The 17,626-nt window shown below is 35.0% G+C and overlaps 1 protein-coding gene across 4 annotated transcripts in view; it reads left to right on the top strand.

Annotated features, from left to right (window-relative positions):
• The window catches only part of Erbb4 (erb-b2 receptor tyrosine kinase 4), a 1,030,419-nt gene that overhangs the window by 994,013 nt on the left and 18,780 nt on the right, over nucleotides 1-17,626 (top strand). For all 4 annotated transcript variants that reach the window (XM_013011535.1, XM_013011517.1, XM_013011544.1 and 1 more), the window contains exons 23-25: nucleotides 1,271-1,417; nucleotides 3,666-3,763; nucleotides 5,070-5,240. In XM_013011535.1, the coding sequence (XP_012866989.1) occupies nucleotides 1,271-1,417; nucleotides 3,666-3,763; nucleotides 5,070-5,240 (416 nt within the window). The remainder of the gene's footprint in view (nucleotides 1-1,270; nucleotides 1,418-3,665; nucleotides 3,764-5,069; nucleotides 5,241-17,626) is intronic.

Below are 17,626 nucleotides of genomic sequence, written 5' to 3'. Positions count from 1 at the left end.
CATGTAATTGCTAATGATTCTACTATGAGGATAATTTTAAGTTCATATGTACTTTAATAATGAAAGAGTAAACCTTTCCAGGCCTTGATGTCTATTATATACTTTGTTTAAATAAATACATTAGAGATGGCAGTAGAAAAGAAAGTCTAATTAATGATATGATATGTAGTATATACGCCATCAACCAATAACTCATGTTATATTATTTATTACACCCATCAAGCTATTCTAATCAGTGTAGAAAGTTGCCTAACATGGCTAAGATGAACCAAACACCACTTGATCCCCAATACTACCCTCTATAAAGTCCTTTTGCAAGCATTTAAATGACTTTATCAGAAAGAAGAAATCTGTACTATATGCATTGCTGCCTCAATGCTGTTTTATTAATACTGATTATTCCTATACTGATAATTTCTTCAGAGAAAAAAATCAGTGTAGTAGTAACTGAAGTCATTTTGTTATCCAAAGAACCATTATTATATCCTCTCCTTCCATTTGGGGCCTGAACTCTGGGCCTGGGTGCTGTCCCTCAGCTCTTCAGCTCAAGACTAGTGCTCTACTACTTGAGCCACAGCACCACTTCCAGCTTTTTTCTTTTTGCTTATGTGGTGCTGAGGAATTGAACCCAAGGCCTTAGGCATGCAAGGCAAGCGCTCTACCACTGAGCCACTTTCCCAGCCCCTCTATCATAGCTCATCACTCAGGTTTTAGTATTTGCTAAATAAGTTAAAATATGTTTCATTCCCTTGATTCTCTTGTCATAGTTTAAAGGATACCTGCAATTCATTAGCACAAAGCTAAACATTCACTCTAGAATTCTTTCTTGACTTTTTAGGCTTTTGAAGCAGAGGCTAGTTTCAAAATTAATCAATGTAAAATCTTTCCTAGAATCATATTTACTTGTCACAAAACTCATAGTGCTACAATAAGTGAATTGTGTTCTGGGCTGTAATCTGGTATGGTGAAATGAGACCTAAGTTTGAGATCAGCAAACATTAGCACTACTTAGAGGTAGAAATGGGGAACAGATTCTTTACGTTGATGTCCACTGTAAATTTTCTCTACTGTCCGTTGACAATTCCAAGACAACAATAAGAGAAATCAGTTTTCCCATGAGGAAACTTAGCCACCAGGATTACACTTAGGAATGTGGAAAACCCTCTTTAATTTCTTTTTTTTTCCTACTTGTCCTTTAAGAGATATTCCTTTGCCACTGTTCAAATTATATTGCTAATATACTTACATAGGAACCTTATTTCCAACCTAGGAGTCACAATATGGGAGCTGATGACCTTTGGAGGAAAACCTTACGATGGAATTCCAACCCGAGAGATCCCGGATTTATTAGAGAAAGGAGAACGTTTGCCACAGCCCCCCATCTGCACCATTGATGTTTACATGGTCATGGTCAAATGTAAGATCACAGAATAATTTTACCATTGTTATACCCTGCACTCGCCCACTAGAGTATTTGTATTTGAGGCAGGGTCTCACTACTACCTAGAGGGGCCTCCAAATGGTGATCCTTCTGCCTTCACCTGCCAAGTAGCTGAAATTACAGGAGTGTACCACCATATCCAGTTTGCCATCATCATTAGATGACTCTACCTGTATAATATTTCTCTGTACTGGAAAACATAGCAGTTCAAAAATAATTATGAATGCAACACACATATTATTAATATAAAGTTATATGCTTTCAAGCTACGAGGACAAAACTAACCCTTACTCTTCTTAATTCTTATAAATTTCATGAAAGTCAATTGTCTGTCTTGAAGGGATAATAATTATTACAATAATTATTAATAATTTATCACAAGTTTAGTGATAATATTGTTAGTAATCTCTGAGAAAATATCAAATGATCTAAACATAATGAAAGCAAGCCTGAAACTGACAGCATAAAAATAAATTCAAGAGAAATAGGTTCACCCATTTTAGCTAACAGCACGTTAGCAGATCATGTGGATAGTGGGGAGAAATTAATCTACATTGAATGAAAAATTCCCTAAATGTTTATGTTTTTCAATTTGTTTATATCAAACTGTTCTTTTCTCTTCTAATACCCAAAACATGTGTGTATTATAAATTTATTTTGGAAGGCTAAACCCTTAATTTAAATAGCATTAGGGAAGTCTCTGGAGTTTGTGACTTAATTTAAATGAGATTAACGTGCAGTAATCTCCCTTGTATAATCTAAGGTTTTTTTCTCCTTTTGATTTACTCAGGGTTAGGAAAGAAACAAACTAGTGAAGGTGAATAAGCATTATATTAATAAGAGACTTTGGACCCAGGTCTATTCAGATTTATATTCATAACATGTGTGATACATTCTGACAGTGAGGGAAGAAATAAAAAATGTTCTTTGCAGCTCAGGTCAGCATGCCCTTTCCTCTAAGCACAGTTCTATTTACTCAATATTTGGCTAGAGAGAAACAAATACCTCAGTGCAAAGTTAACCTTTTTTGGCCCCAATATATCTAGAAACACTGATTTTTCTCATTAGCATCTTGACACTAACAAGCATTATTTCATAATGACTGCATGGAAAATGGTGTATTTGAGTGTGTTAGGTGACAAAAGTAGGGCCATGTTACTGATACATGAAATGATATACAAAGAATTCCAAGAATGGGAATAAAAATTAACTCCTTCAAAAGAAGAAAGCAAGCTTGGTGGTTTTATTGGAATAGGTATTGTTTGGGAGATGGTGATTAGAAGGAAATCTGAAAACATGCATCCATTATGTAATAATTTGGTCCCATAACTAGCATGAAACAGATTTGAATACGCTGACAAAGTGATGTAAAACCTGGCAAATAGTTGATGTCATTGGGTAAACTATTGAGAGCTTTTCCTCCTGGCACTTCAATGTTTTAGAAAGAGAATCATTTGAGAAAGAAATCAAGGAAAGCTAGTGCTTTTATTCTTATTAAGATTTTACTAAGATCTATTTTATCCATGCTCTCAGCTAAATCATACTAATAAATGTCTTCTATAAACTGCTGATAGTATTTTTATGGTGGAAAAGGCTAGTAGTAAGATAAGGTAATGGATATTGTGAAACATATAGTAGTAATCATTTTGTGTCCCTTATATTTTTTTCCAGATAGGAAAACAATTATATAAAATTTTGATATTTTGCCCCTCATTGTGTCAGGGAATATGATTGTAATCCAAATTTTTCTCCCATGTTTCTGCTCATGCAAAATGTCAGATTATATTCCAATTAACTAATCTGTAATCACCAAATTATATCCAATGGTAACAGAAAAGATTTGGGGTTCTGTAAATTCTAATCCATAGCCTTGATTCTATTTTCTGTAAGTAGTAATAGGTAATCTGGACTCTATATTCTGTAAGTTTCAACAGTTATTCAGGGCTCTGTTTTCTGTGAAGAAGACTAAATTTTGAATCAGACCAACAAAATAAAAAATATATCTATTACTGCATAGTATATTCCATTTATATATGAATCTCCACAAATTTATTAAATTTGAATATTACCTATAAGGTTGCTTCCTGTGGTGGCCTTAGTTTTTCAGATCATTAGTATTAAAGTAACATTCTCACACTTTACCTACATTTGCACAACATTTTAATTTTACTTCCTTTTCCTAATTATTGATATGCTGCCATTTTGATTGTGTATAACTTTTCAGGTTGGATGATTGATGCAGACAGCAGACCTAAATTCAAGGAACTGGCTGCTGAGTTTTCAAGGATGGCTCGAGATCCTCAGAGATATCTAGTGATTCAGGTACATTTGACTTTGCTTCTAAAGTTATATTATATATTGACTTTGCTTCTAAAGTTATATGGTGAACTCACCACTACCTCTTTATATCTGGGCTTTCGAACTGTGAGATTCATTGCTTGGTTGACTAAGCACATTACCATGTGAAAGAACTTTATATCATGGCAGGACCATCTCTAAGTATCTTCTCAACTGGCCTGCTATTAAGTAGCCCAGTAATTATAATTACAACACATAAAAGGTCTTTATCCTTAGATAATTCTTCTAACACTGTTTTATTTCATATTCCCATTATAGGTGAGATGACATGATCATTACTATAACCTTCCCTATTCAGAATCAGAGAAAGGCAGAGTTTTGTTTTAATCTTGCTCACACTTTTCCAAAATGAATAAAAACTTCAGTATATTAGCATCTAATTTCCTAGGGAAAGTATTTTAAAATGTGTTTCCTTTTTTTAAGTAGGCATGCAGTATCCAAAAGATAACTTGAGTCCAATGAATTGATTCACTTGTGAATCCATAAACAGGTCAAAAGAACATATTCTATGTAACATTAGTAAAATAGAATACAATTTATGAATTATAATTAATTCTCTTTGATTATTTTCACCATAGTATAAACAAGAGTATCTTGGATAATCTTTCTTCATTAAAACAGAGTAGCCTGTCTGACATGAAGACAAAAGACAAGTACTAGAAGATAGCAATTTCCAGCTTTTTTCCTCTCAAATCATTTCAAAAAATGAAACTGTTTACAAAGAAAGATCCCATAACATGGAGAAATAAATGTATTTAAGAAATTAAGGTGAGGAAGAATATAAAAAAGGGTCTTGCATTCTCCAATACCGGTGTCTTGACAAGGTAGCCATTAGACCCTGGAACAAATCATGGAATTTTTGTGTGCCAATAACTCTGCAGCATCAAGCAAACCATGTAAAATACAGGCTGCCCTTTATTACTTATTCTGAAAGGCACAACCTGCACTCCCTCTTGACAATGACCTATTCTTCCCAGATCTCAGATGCCTTCTGCCCTCTTTATGACATCCACAACCTTCTGCTTCATTCCTTTCTAATGACATTTATCACATTCTTTTATTCAATTTCTTTATCTGATCTTGTCATACCTAGGCATATTAAAGGCTTCTTTATGCCTAGTAGTTGATCAAAAGATTTATATTTTTAATGAATGAATGAATTCAGGGACTATTTGTTTTGTCTCTTTCGTAAATTTGCTGCTGAAACCAGATGTTGAAGCTGAAGGGAAGAATCACATTGTGTGTGTATTTCTCATGGGCAATCTTTTAGGGTGATGATCGCATGAAGCTCCCCAGTCCAAATGACAGCAAGTTCTTTCAGAATCTCTTGGATGAAGAGGATTTGGAAGATATGATGGATGCTGAGGAATACCTGGTACCCCAAGCTTTCAACATCCCTCCTCCCATCTACACTTCCAGAGCAAGAATTGACTCAAACAGGGTAAGAAGTGATTCTGTATATATATCATAGAAATAAAACAATGTCAATATATTGTAAGGACTAAATTAAAAAAATAACTATATAGGGCTGGGAAGGTGGCTCAGTGGTAGAGCACTTGCCTTGCATGCTCAAGGCCCTGGGTTCGATTCGGAAGTGGTGCTGTGGCTCATGGTAGAGTGCTAGCCTTGAGCTGAAGAGCTGAGGGACAGCGCCCAGGCCCAGAGTTCAGGCTCCACTACCGGACCAAAAAAAAAAGAAAAAAAGAACTATATAGCTAACTTCAATTATAATTTCCAAATTAAGAACTCACCATTCCCACAAAAATAATAATATAATGCAACTTGCCACATCTGTAGTTATATTTGGAAGATAATTGTGAATAATACAACATACACTCTGAAATATATTCACAATTTATTTTACACAAGAGGCACTGATCCATGCTTTATTCACCCAGTAATATTCAACATTGGGAATTGTGTGGGCAGGTTATATTCACAATTTTAAAAGAAGAAATATTTTCCTCATCTTAGGTTATTTAAAAGAAATTTTATTTTTAAAAGAATCAAAGTAATGTGAATACATGGGTGTAAATGATGGAAATTCTCACCTAGTAAGCTTTTTGCATTCTCAAAATGATATGACTTATTAGTCAAAAGGCAAGACTGGTTAAATTTTCTTTCACTTATTTAAGAGTCATTACATATTTCTGTCAGGGTGAAATACAAACACAGAAAATTGTGCAATCTTTTCATCTTAACTCATCATATTAAAAGAACTAGTGAATCTTTTCCATGACACAGATTTAAGTTAGAATAAGCTTTTAAAACTAATTTACATTTTATTTTAAGCATTAAATCTATTCTACATGAATATCATTTGTCTCTAAAGGCTTTAAAATTCATGCATTAGATGGTTTATTTTTTAGTTCATTTGTCATTCATTCAACATGTTTTGATGTCTCTGCGTATGAAGCATTAGTACACATTTAAGATTCAAAGAAGTTTGACAAGACTTCTGATTTCAGGAAGTGTCCAGGCTAATGGAAGACCCACACAGATAAATTCAGATTGCCGCATAATGTATTAATTCACTGTTCAGTGGTCACGATGGAGTCTGAAGATGCAGTGAATTTATGTCTGTAATTATTTTCTTCCACGTATAAGGCATAAGCATGATACTTTTTTTTTTAGGAGTAGTTTTCCATCTTGGTCTCTTCCATATCTGAACATGATCATATATAGTAGAACCAACAACTTCTTATTTCTCTTGACCTTAGGCACAGAAATATTTCCAAACTATTCCCCATTCTTACAAAATGTATTTATTGACTTTATTTCAGCTAGATAGCATTAATAAAGGAAGAGTACTTTTCTAAAGGAGTGAGCACATACTCAGTACTACTATTCAACACATATGCTAACACTCTTGACTACTGCAACAGCTCTATGAGATTCCATTAGTAGCATTCACACATTACAAATGGGAAGCTTGACAGAGCTAGGTGATTTGACTGGTGTCATGCAGATAGTGAGTGGAAGAACAGGGATCTAATGTGTGCTGTCACTGTGAGCCTGTACTATAGCTCTAATTGTTGGGAACGTGTTATTTCCATGATAATGGGTGGTTTCTTTGGCATTAAACTCAGCCTCTAGGAGTTATCTTATTTGAGAAATTCCCTACATGAGCTTTCTTCTTTAAAAATTTTTCACTGTCCTTAAAAAATATTTTAAAAAAGAAGCAAACTTATGGTATCCCTCACAGATTATAATATGGGGATGCTTTGCATCACAATGATGTACCCAGTAATACAAATTCAAACAAAATGGTAATCTCAGTAACATTTGGAAATATGAGGGTTGTAATTGTATTTATAGTTCAAAATCAAGGCTTCTTATTTTATGTTACAGGAATATCCACTGAAACTTATTGTCTACTTGTTCTATATAACACAGATACTAAGTGCTTTAAAACAACTTTATTTTATTTTACAAGGTCCTATGAGGTAGATAATAGAGCAATAGCAATATAGAGTTCCATTATAAATGATAAGCACTTCATTAGATTAGACATTGTATCCACATTTCCATATTCCTACCTGGGGGTCATTCACCAGCAAAGAACTAACAGAAGTATGTTATTTCTTTTTAAGGACACAGTCGGAAAATGGCATAATGAAGTAACAACTTGTTGTAATATGCCAAAGATCACTATCATTTCTATCAATGGCTGCTACTTGATGATAAATGGTTATAGTCTCAAGATATTGGATTTATATTTGGTCCAAAATATATAAAAAAATTCTTGCATTTTATCCTTGACATGATTCTAAAAAAAATTTGACCAATTCAAAAGAATGCTTTTCATTGCTCTCTACAACACTAGGTATTTTTCATCACCAAGTAGCTCCTAACTACTTTAAATTTTCCAGTAAATTATAATTAAATATTCATTAAGGACTAAGCACTATGTTGGGAGTGAAGATAGTCTGGAAAACAGGTCCTGCCTTTGGAGAGTGCTATTTTAGAGGAGATTCCATTCTGAAAGAGGAATTCCAGGTGTCCTATAAAAAAAAATAATAATAAGTTTTAAAGAAGGAACCAAATCAGCACAAGAGGTTAAAAAAAGGCATTTTGGCTGTGTCTTTCTGTAGGAGGAACAGAAATAATGTTCGTGGAGCAGAGCAGAATTGAAATGGGTCTAAACAAGAACAAAACAATATAAAAGCAAAAAACAAATGGCAAAGGGAGAGAGAGTTATTTTGTAGATCCTAATTTTTATATTATTCCAATATTATACAGGTTAGAGAAACTTTAAAGTTGTCAGAGGAAAGAGGAAAACTTTCTCGCAACTTTCCAATGGCTTTTTTGTCAGTGTTATGAAGTCTTAAAATGTAATCGTGTAATCTTTATTCCTCATCAATTGATTCCATTTTTTTCTTTTACTTATCAGTAAAGGTTTTATTTTTTAATACATTATTTATTGTAAAAATACTGTACAGAGGGGTGACAGTTACAGGAGTAAAGTTATGGGTACATTTCCTATCAAGCATTATTACCATAATTTTAAATCTTTTTTCACTTTCTCAAAAAAGAAGTTCTCAAACTATTTTCTAGTTTTCCTGCCTCAATTCTACTTCATTATTTCCTTCCTTCCTTCCTTCTTTCCTTCCTTCCTTGCTTCCTTCCTTCCTTCCTTCCTTCCTTCCTTCCTTCCTTCCTTCCTTCAGTATAAAAATGTAACTCATGTGATTTGTCCTCATTCCTAGTATAGAAAAGAATTAAGTAAAATAATTTCCACCACTGAGATTTGCTATTTTACTACAATGACAATGTGTCCATACTTGTATATTCATAAGTCTTTCTAGTGCGAATTCATTCACTTTATAAATATATAAAAGTGATACTATAGAAGAGATAAAAATTCATAGCCCAGTGTTCTTGTGCTTCTAAAAGAAAGGTATGAAGCCATCACTCCAGTCCCTCAGGTTTTAGCTCAGTGTTCAATCCTCTGTTGATTCTGTTCAGATTGCTTTTATTGGTCAAAACCATGGAAATCAGGATTTCAACTTCAAGTCTAATGAGATTTAGTATCAACTGGCTTAAAAGGCCCCTGCTGAGAATGAATGAGAAGCCAGAACCCCTGCTGCTGTTTTCCCTCCTCTGTTTATACTGTTGAGAGACACTTTGTAATTGGGGTTAGTGGTTTAGGAAGATCAAATGGAATTGATGGAGCCAAAATGGAAGGAAAAAGGCAGGGAGAATAGTGTCTATATTTGAACTCAGCCATTACATACTTGAAGTGATCCTACAAATTTAACAAATATACCAAAACTTTCAAACCCAAACCCAAACAGAACTATTATCTGTTGATCACATATTTGTGTCTTGGCTCTGCTTGTGCTATTATCTCTATTACTTCCACCTTAACAAAAGAGTAGAAAGCATTACTATTTCCCATTTTACAAAAACTGGTAAAGAAGCAGAGAGAGGCAGTGTGCATTGGGGTTCCAAGTTCATAGGTAAGATTTGAACCCAAATACCTCTTACCTATCATCTATGCTTGTAATCATCATTGGTAAAATACATGGGAAAAAATGTGTGTGCCACCACCAATAAATGATAGTTAAATAAATATAAATCTTAGTTTAATAGTTATTTAAATGACAGTCATTAAAGGCTATTTGAGACAGAGTTCTAGTTTTTCATTCCTTTTTTAATGTCTGAGACAATCTTTATATTTTTATATTGTTTTTACACTAGCCTACAAAGTAACCTTTGGAAAAATGACCTGACCTTTCTGCATCCTCTATAGACAACATAATCAAAAATAAGGGCTGGACGAATGGTGTTTCAAAGGTTATAAGGCATTATGACATGGATCATTTTATTTTTAATACCAAGATATCCATTATACAAAACTTGAAATTCCTAACCTATGAAAGGACTTGATCATTTGGATAAGAGTTTGGCCACTCAAGAACCAAACCCACACCAGATGAGTGATACCAGTAAGTGAATTGTTCATAAATAATGGTTGGCCAGCAGGAGCTCCTTGTACTTGTCTTTTTATCAACTTCCTTTGAATACAGCCATACACCGTCCTACAACAAAGCCAGACAACACAATGCAGTAGAAACACTGCTTGACAGGGAAGAGTCTGACCTATTGAAACACATTTCTCAGCTCTTCATGGAAAGTATTTTACACATGAGCAATAGTCAGGTGGCACAGGAAGCCTCTTTGAACAATCAGAAGAGCCTTCTTCCCTTCGTGCTGAAGAAGAAAATCAGAGCCAGAAAGAAAACAAAGAGGAAGGAGGGGCAGCTTGAGATTTAGAGTGTTAACGAATGTTTTTATCTAAATCATTTAGATAGTTATTTTTTTGTAGTACTGCCACACAAGATTCCCAGCTCTTCTGTCAATTATTGGACACATTACATCAGAAGCCTATTGTTTACTGTATAAGACATAGCTCACACAATTGTGAGTTTCTTCCCTTCTTACATAATGGAGTTTGGGATATTATCATCAACTTTCTATTCAGATTTTCAGGAGGTTATTTAATTTATGTGCGTATTTATTTATTTATTTATTTTACAAATCTATCTTTGTCTGCCTGAGCTCTTTGCTCAGGCCAGCCTGCTATGCTGATTGCTTCTGCAAAGACTTGAGAAAGAGAGTCATTCCATCTCATTCTCAATGAAGATTGATGGCATTTTGAGAGGTTCAGAATATCCTTTGATTACTCTGTGTAATGGAAGGAGAAGATGGCTGTGGAGAGTGGGGGGTGGGCTTGCTCATCAGCTTTCTTTTGTGCACTTTCGGCACTTGAACATACCCTAATCACAAGCCTCTTGTGTTTCAGTCCCTTCTCTCACTCACCTGCCCAAATGATAAGTTCCCTTCTTAGTTCAGAATTCTAACACACCAGCATGCTCTAAAGAGAGGATAATTTGGCTGTATGGTTTTCACTCAACACACTGTAAATAAATGACTATAGAAGAGTCTCTCATTACATTTGAGCAAAAGCTGAACTGAGAAGCTAAGAGTTAGATGGACCACCATGGATTAATTCCAAATACAGTGACTGTGTCTCTTGCTGCAAAACATTCTATGCTATGATTAAATAAGAGTGGCAAGTAAGAGAAGGAAAGAAATTGGAAGTTGAATCCACATCCAATTTGCATGCCTTTCTCTAACAATAATTGTGGCCATTGTTTCACAACATTCATACTTAATTGTTTTCCCTCGGTGGAAGAAAAAATATAAATTGTTTGAAATTCTCAACAGAGTGAATATGTTGAGGCGGCCGTAATTCCCATTCATTTGGAGGCTGTTTAGTTACAACCAGGTGCTATGGTTTTCTATTGGTGAGACAGGCTATTGGATATTTCCTGGATTGAAATGGCAAGTTTACTCTATTATTCCTACTATCACATACCTTTATGAGTAAACAATTATGGTAAAAGCAAACAATAATTAGTGATGCATCTTAGTCATTTTGTGCCTGCTACCACATTAAGTAACTATCAGTTTATGTAGTCTAATTAAAACTTTGAGTTTAAGCTGGGCACAAATGATTCCTACCTGTAATCCTAGCTACTCAGGAAACTGAGATCTGAGAATCATGGTCCAAGCCAGCCTTGGCAGGAAAGTCTGTAATACTCTGATCTCTAATTAACCAGCAGAAAAAGCCAAATGTTATAACACCAGCCTTGACCACAAAGCTGAGGGATAGCTCACAAACTCTGAAGTGTAGCTCTAGTATTGGCGCCAAAGACAAATCAACCAACAAACAGAAAAACATGTCTTTAGGTTGTTTTTACTATTTTTCACCATTTTTTCTCTTATTATTATTACTATTTTTATTTGTTCATTATTTTAATCACTTATTTTGTGTAGGAGAATACCGAGGCACAGCTCTGACATGATAAGACCCAGGAGCTTCTCTCTAGGGTTCCTAGAGGCTGTGTCTTAATGCATGGTACAATTTTTCTCACTTGCCTCTGGCCTTCTTTTGCTTTTTTTATAATTGCTATAAAATACTCAGGACTAATTTTTGTGATGGGGAGGGGGGACAATGGTGAAAATCAAACCCTACATCTTCAAAATTCTATGCAAGTACTCAACCACATTTCCAACTAGTACCCAGTACTTCCAAAAATGAATACCTAAGTAAAGGCTTCAGGTTTTGAACATTTTTGTCTGATTTCTCATAAATTTTGATTGTGATCCTTACAGGAATATCTGAATTATTTTCCAAGTAGTTCCTTATCCAGTAATTCAGATGGGAATTTCCTCTTACCTGCAAGTAACAAAATAACATCTATTTATTCAATCAGTAAGCATTGATTTAGGGTTCTGCTATATTTCTGATCTGATTGCCTACTAAAGCCACATCCAATATTCCCCTCAAGAAATCTGTATATAAGTAACTTGGCAATAAAATACAGTAACCACTGTTATAATAAGGACAATGAAAATGCATGAGGGATCATTTAAGCAAATCAGAGTATTAACAGTGGGTGTAACAAGTCTGATTTGGCTTCCAGTTAAAATTCTAAAATACCAGATTGCTGAATCAGAGGAGACAGAAGGAGAAGTTTGTATTCTGAGGATGTGAGCAATGAGATTTAGTACGTATGGCTAATACACTATGAGAGGGCAGCAAGGAAGTCACCAAGTTTTCTAGTTCAGATACTAAGAGACTATTACTATGATGATTAGTGTCTGAAATTAGAATAAGGTCACAGAATTAATATTTCAGAATATAAGCAGATACAGCCATTTGATTGTCAGGTGTTTGGTTGGAGCTGAAATGAATTGGACTCATGTTTTCGACGCCATTATTATTCTTAATTTATACACATACGTTGTTAAGTCTTTTTGAATATAGTTCCAATCAAATAAAGAATCAGTGGAGAGAAGAATGCAATTGATGGAGGAGAAAAGGCAGGAAGCATGCATGTAATGTAAGCACTTCTTCCATGTGAAAAGAAGAAAAGAGAAAGAATATTAGCTCAGAAAGGAAATAGGTCCAAGAAAATTTCCTAGGATGAAAGATGGCTGACCATTCTTAGACAGGAGAGGACTAATAAAGTCAGAAATGACAGCAAATAATAGAAGAGGGAAAAGTACAGAAGAGTTAGAAGATAAATCCCAATATATTTGCAAAAATAAAGATAATTGTATGTAAAAATAAGTAATTTTTCTCTTCAAATCACTGAACAAAGCATTCCCATTTTCCATTATGTATACATTGCACCTGATCAGTAATTTTGATAGGAGGAAATTTAAGAAAGAGATTTTAACCCATGTCAGGTGGAATTTCTCTATACAAGTACTAGGTAAGAATTTCCTGACTTATAAATCCATAGGTAAAAAGGCATTTAATCTTCTTCCTCATTTTTTTCTTTAGTGCTTAGAGAGACAATTTAGTAAGCTGACTTTAAACTTACTTAGTCAATCTCCATATAGTTCTTACTTAGTTAATTTCCATACCTAGTGCAAGAGCCAGTCCTCACCAACAGCATTTAAATATATGCTCCAACTTGTATACATACACTAACAACTTGTATAAGGTTTGAGCATTACCCTCTTAGTTTACACTTCTCCAAAGTACAGAATATAATATTTATCTACCATTCTTTTGTATGAGAACTCGTGACAATCGTGTAGGAAAACTGTTGAAACCAGCAGCTCAATCACAGTTAGCTCCTCCCTGTTTCTGGGTTCCTCGTGTGATATGGCTTCCTCCCATTTCATTGATACTCTTTCCTATGATTTCCACAACCCTGTCATTAAAAAAAAAATTCATTTCTCCAATATAAAAAAATAAGGCTTGGAAGGTGGCTAAGTGGTAGAGTGCTTACCTTGCATGCATAAGGCCCTGGGTTCGATTCCTCTGTACCACACAAGCAGAAAAAGCTAGAAGTGGTGCTATGGCTCAAGCAGTAGAGCGTTAGCCTTGAGCTGAAGGGCTGAGGGACAGAATTCAGGCCCTATAACGGACAAAAAAAAAAAGTACAGTTTCCAATATAAAAAAAAAATTCACACCAAAGCTTTGTGAGTTTGCAGATTTAATTTTTAAAAAAGCAAAAACAAAGAACTAGTGGGCTAAATTCAAGGGTCACACACATTATAAAGACACAGTCTTTAATATCTAAGTCTTTTCTTTGATCTGCTTCTGTTTGCACCCAGCTCTACCCAACATTTTTATTCTCTCCCATGCTTTTTTTTTTCTCATCTGAACTTTTGACATTCATCACTCAGCTGATTCATCTTCTCTAACATTTAAGCAATTTTTATTTTTATTTTTTATTGTCGGTCATGGGACTTGAACTTTGGGCCTGGGCGCTGTCCCTCAGCTCTTCAGCTCAAGGAGAGTGCTGTACCATTGAGCCACAGCACCATTTCCAGTTTTCTGGTGGTTCCTTGGAGATAGAGTCTCACAGACTTTCCTGCCAAGGCTGACTTCAAACTACAACCTGCAGATCTCAGCCTCCAGGGTAGTTAGGATTACAGGCATGACCCACAGATGCCTGGCAATTGAGCAAAATTTTAAGAAGATTTTCAGTTATCACTGAAGAGGTATTTTAAAAGTTCAGTTCTAATAGTATATGACAAAATGTTTTCTGTTTTATTATAACATGGATTCAACTGAGAAATAGTGAGGAGCTCCCAAAATATAGGCATGTGGGGTTTTTATGTTGTGGAAAGAACAAACTTCTTGACAGGGAAACAACAGAATAGGACCTCGGCTAGGAAACAGACTGGTTGAAGCTTGGGGAAAATGTTGTCAAACAACATATGAACCAAGAAGAAAGAAGGGCCAGCAAATGTAAGGGCTCATGCAATTTGGAAAATATGGTTTTGAGAGCTACTATTCTGCTTGAATGAATCGTTTCTCAGCACTGCCAAGGAGACGTTGAGAAAAAGAGAGAGGGGAAAAATTATAAAGCAAAGCTCAGCTATAATAGAAGAGTTACAAAATATAGAGTCCATAAGCTGAAGGCTATATTAAAGATCAAAATATGGTTCATCATGGGGTATACTTTCTTTCTTGTATATTTTTAGATAGTTATATTTAATTATACCAATACGAACATTATGTACCTGCTAAGAACTGAATATCACGCTGGGTTCTTTCTGCACATTCTTCTAAAATAAAAGAATGAAATTCTTAGAAAGAACTTTCTTTCTAAAGCAATTAGAACTCAGAGAATTTGAATAGCTAATGCTACAACTGATAAGTGACCTGCAGTTCAACCCCAAATGTAGCTTGCTTCCAAGCACATGCCCAAAAGATGAAGTATCAAGAATTTCACCTCTATTCTTTTTAGTAAAATATGGGGAAAAGATGGCAGAACTGATTAGATTAGAGAAAGAAAGAAAAAGAAAAGTGAATAAGAGTGTGTAGACAGAGAAAGGGACTTTTTAAAGATTTACAGTGAAAGTTGTCCCTGACACTGTAAACTATAGCCATATGGTGTTTTAAAGAGCAGTGGAGATAAGATCAAAGACAATGAGAAAAGCTCAGAATCTATAATGCTTAGGTGTTCACTGGCATTCATGGTGAAAGGTTTTGGCACTGATCCAGTCCTGACTGACAAGGCAAGTGACACTAACAAACATCAACAATCTGAGTGTTGGAAAAAGTGTCCCACGGACTACAGGCAATCATCACAAGGATAAAAATCACAAGGATAAGGATTTGATGGTCCAATCAGTTAGCAGGAGCCTTAGAAAGAGGAGGGACTGACTGAATTTTGAAGAGCTCTGTTCTGAAACCTTGAAGCACATTCATCCTGGTTCAGATGAATCACGGAACGAGAGTCTCCACCGGAGAAGAGGTTCGAGGGGTCCTCTGCATGGGCAATAGGGCTGTGAACAAAGGATGTCAGATTTCTAATAACTCACACATTCAGCGAACATTTTCAGAAATGGGAGCAAGTATACAAATGAAAACCTTTTGTAAGATCTTATAAGATCACATGATCTTTTGACATGGGTAGCTTCTCAAAGCCTTCAAAGGGCCTGCAGTTTCAAGAAAAATCCACCTGTGGGTCAAGGAGATTATGAAAAATAGAGGTGGAAAGGCTCCAGCAATCAATGTGAACTTAGTTTCCAACTGGATGTTAGGGAAAGCATCCTTTGTGCTTGCCAGTTCTTAGTACCTAAAGATGGATGAGGCAGACCCTGGAAGTTTAGTATGATAACAAATAACACTTTATTTATTATACTTCCTTTCTCCCTTTTGGAGGAGGATAGTCCAGCACATTTTAAAATTTTTATTCGTGAGCTGATAAACATTTTATGAGTGTTCACCTGGCCATATGCTTAGGATGAGCTTACTGCTTGTTTTTCACTCTTCTCTTGACCAGAATTTTCAAGCAGGAGAATATGAAGGCATTTCAAAGCAAATAATTCACAGCCTGGGTTTGTGTCAAGCTCTCTTAGAAATATCTTCTCCTCCTGCATCATTGACATTCAGTGTGCTTCTGTATGACAACAGACTGGGTAGGAATTCTGGAATTGCTGCCAGTTTGCTAATATTACTTCTAATTGCTTTCACTGGAGTTTTTGGTTACCTTTCAATGAGAATTTCAAGATTAGTCCTAGGGATGAACAAAGTGTCCTCTTCTCATTTATTGTTTTTGGCAAGGATATGCAAATCTAAATTTATTCACCAATATCCAAGCTACTTTTACTTGTCCTATAAATGGGGCGGGGGGGGGATTGAGAAAGGCAACATACTAATGTAGCTAGTTTATTATCGATTTAAGGAGGATTTAATTCTAAAAGATAACACCAAAAAAAGATAACACAGATGAAGAAGACATAGTATCTTAAAATCCCTAGCATATTAGTACATGATGCAAACAATGTAATTTTATACGGGAGCCTACGGTCAGCCAAGGTAAAAATGTTGAAAGGTTTAACTCTCTACAGAAATAGTAGGCATAGGTGATATACACATGTCATCCCAACTAAGGCAGCAAGTGTAAATAATAGGATTGTAGTCTACGTCAGTCAAGACAAAAAGCCATGTCTTAGCTAAACAAAATAACTAGAGAAAAAAATGGTTGGAGAAATAGCTCAAGTGTTGGTGAGCTTGAGAGCAAGTGTAAAGCCATGGATTCAAACTCCAGTACTTGAAACAGTAGCTAATTGGATAATTAAATATATGCATACAAAAATCTGATCTAGTTTTTATATTTCTTTAATACATTTTATTTTTTTATTGTATGAATCCAAATCATTTATCAAACTAAAGTTGGCTATTTTCTAAGATGGTCTTTACTTACAAATGTTTGCTTTGAAAATGCATAAGAATTTAATTTATTAAAGACATTACACTTAAGCAGAGCTGTGGCTCAAGTGATAGAGCAGTAGCCTTGAGCAAAAAAAAAAATCAAAAACCTAAGGGCGATCATTGTGCCTTGACTCTGAGCACAAGCCCAAGTAATGGTGCATGTGCATGCACACACACACACACACACACACACACACACAGAGTAAGTAACATTTTGGAAATTTGTTGCCAGAAAACAAAAATAGAGGCGTTCAAACATTTCTTATACGACTATGGTCCTATCTTAAAGTGTCAGTTTCCTCTGAAAAAAAAAAAATCAGCAGTCCCAGGGAAGAAAAAATTCCATCATAGCCCCTGGTCATTGTTTACAATTTCCATTGTCAATACCTCAGCATCAGTTCTGAGACCTAGCTTATTAGAAGTCTTTTTGGATGCTTTTAAGTGTTCTATAGAAATGATTCAAGAAAATACTGACCAATATATATTCTATAGAAATACGAATTTCTAATTTGTGTATTTCATACATGAAATACACATTATTTATAGAAAAAATAACTAATATTTTACTT

This window comes from Dipodomys ordii, unplaced genomic scaffold (assembly GCF_000151885.1).
Source record: "Dipodomys ordii isolate 6190 unplaced genomic scaffold, Dord_2.0 Scaffold1, whole genome shotgun sequence".
NCBI lineage: Eukaryota > Metazoa > Chordata > Mammalia > Rodentia > Heteromyidae > Dipodomys > Dipodomys ordii.
This window is presented reverse-complemented; position numbering and strand designations above follow the sequence as displayed.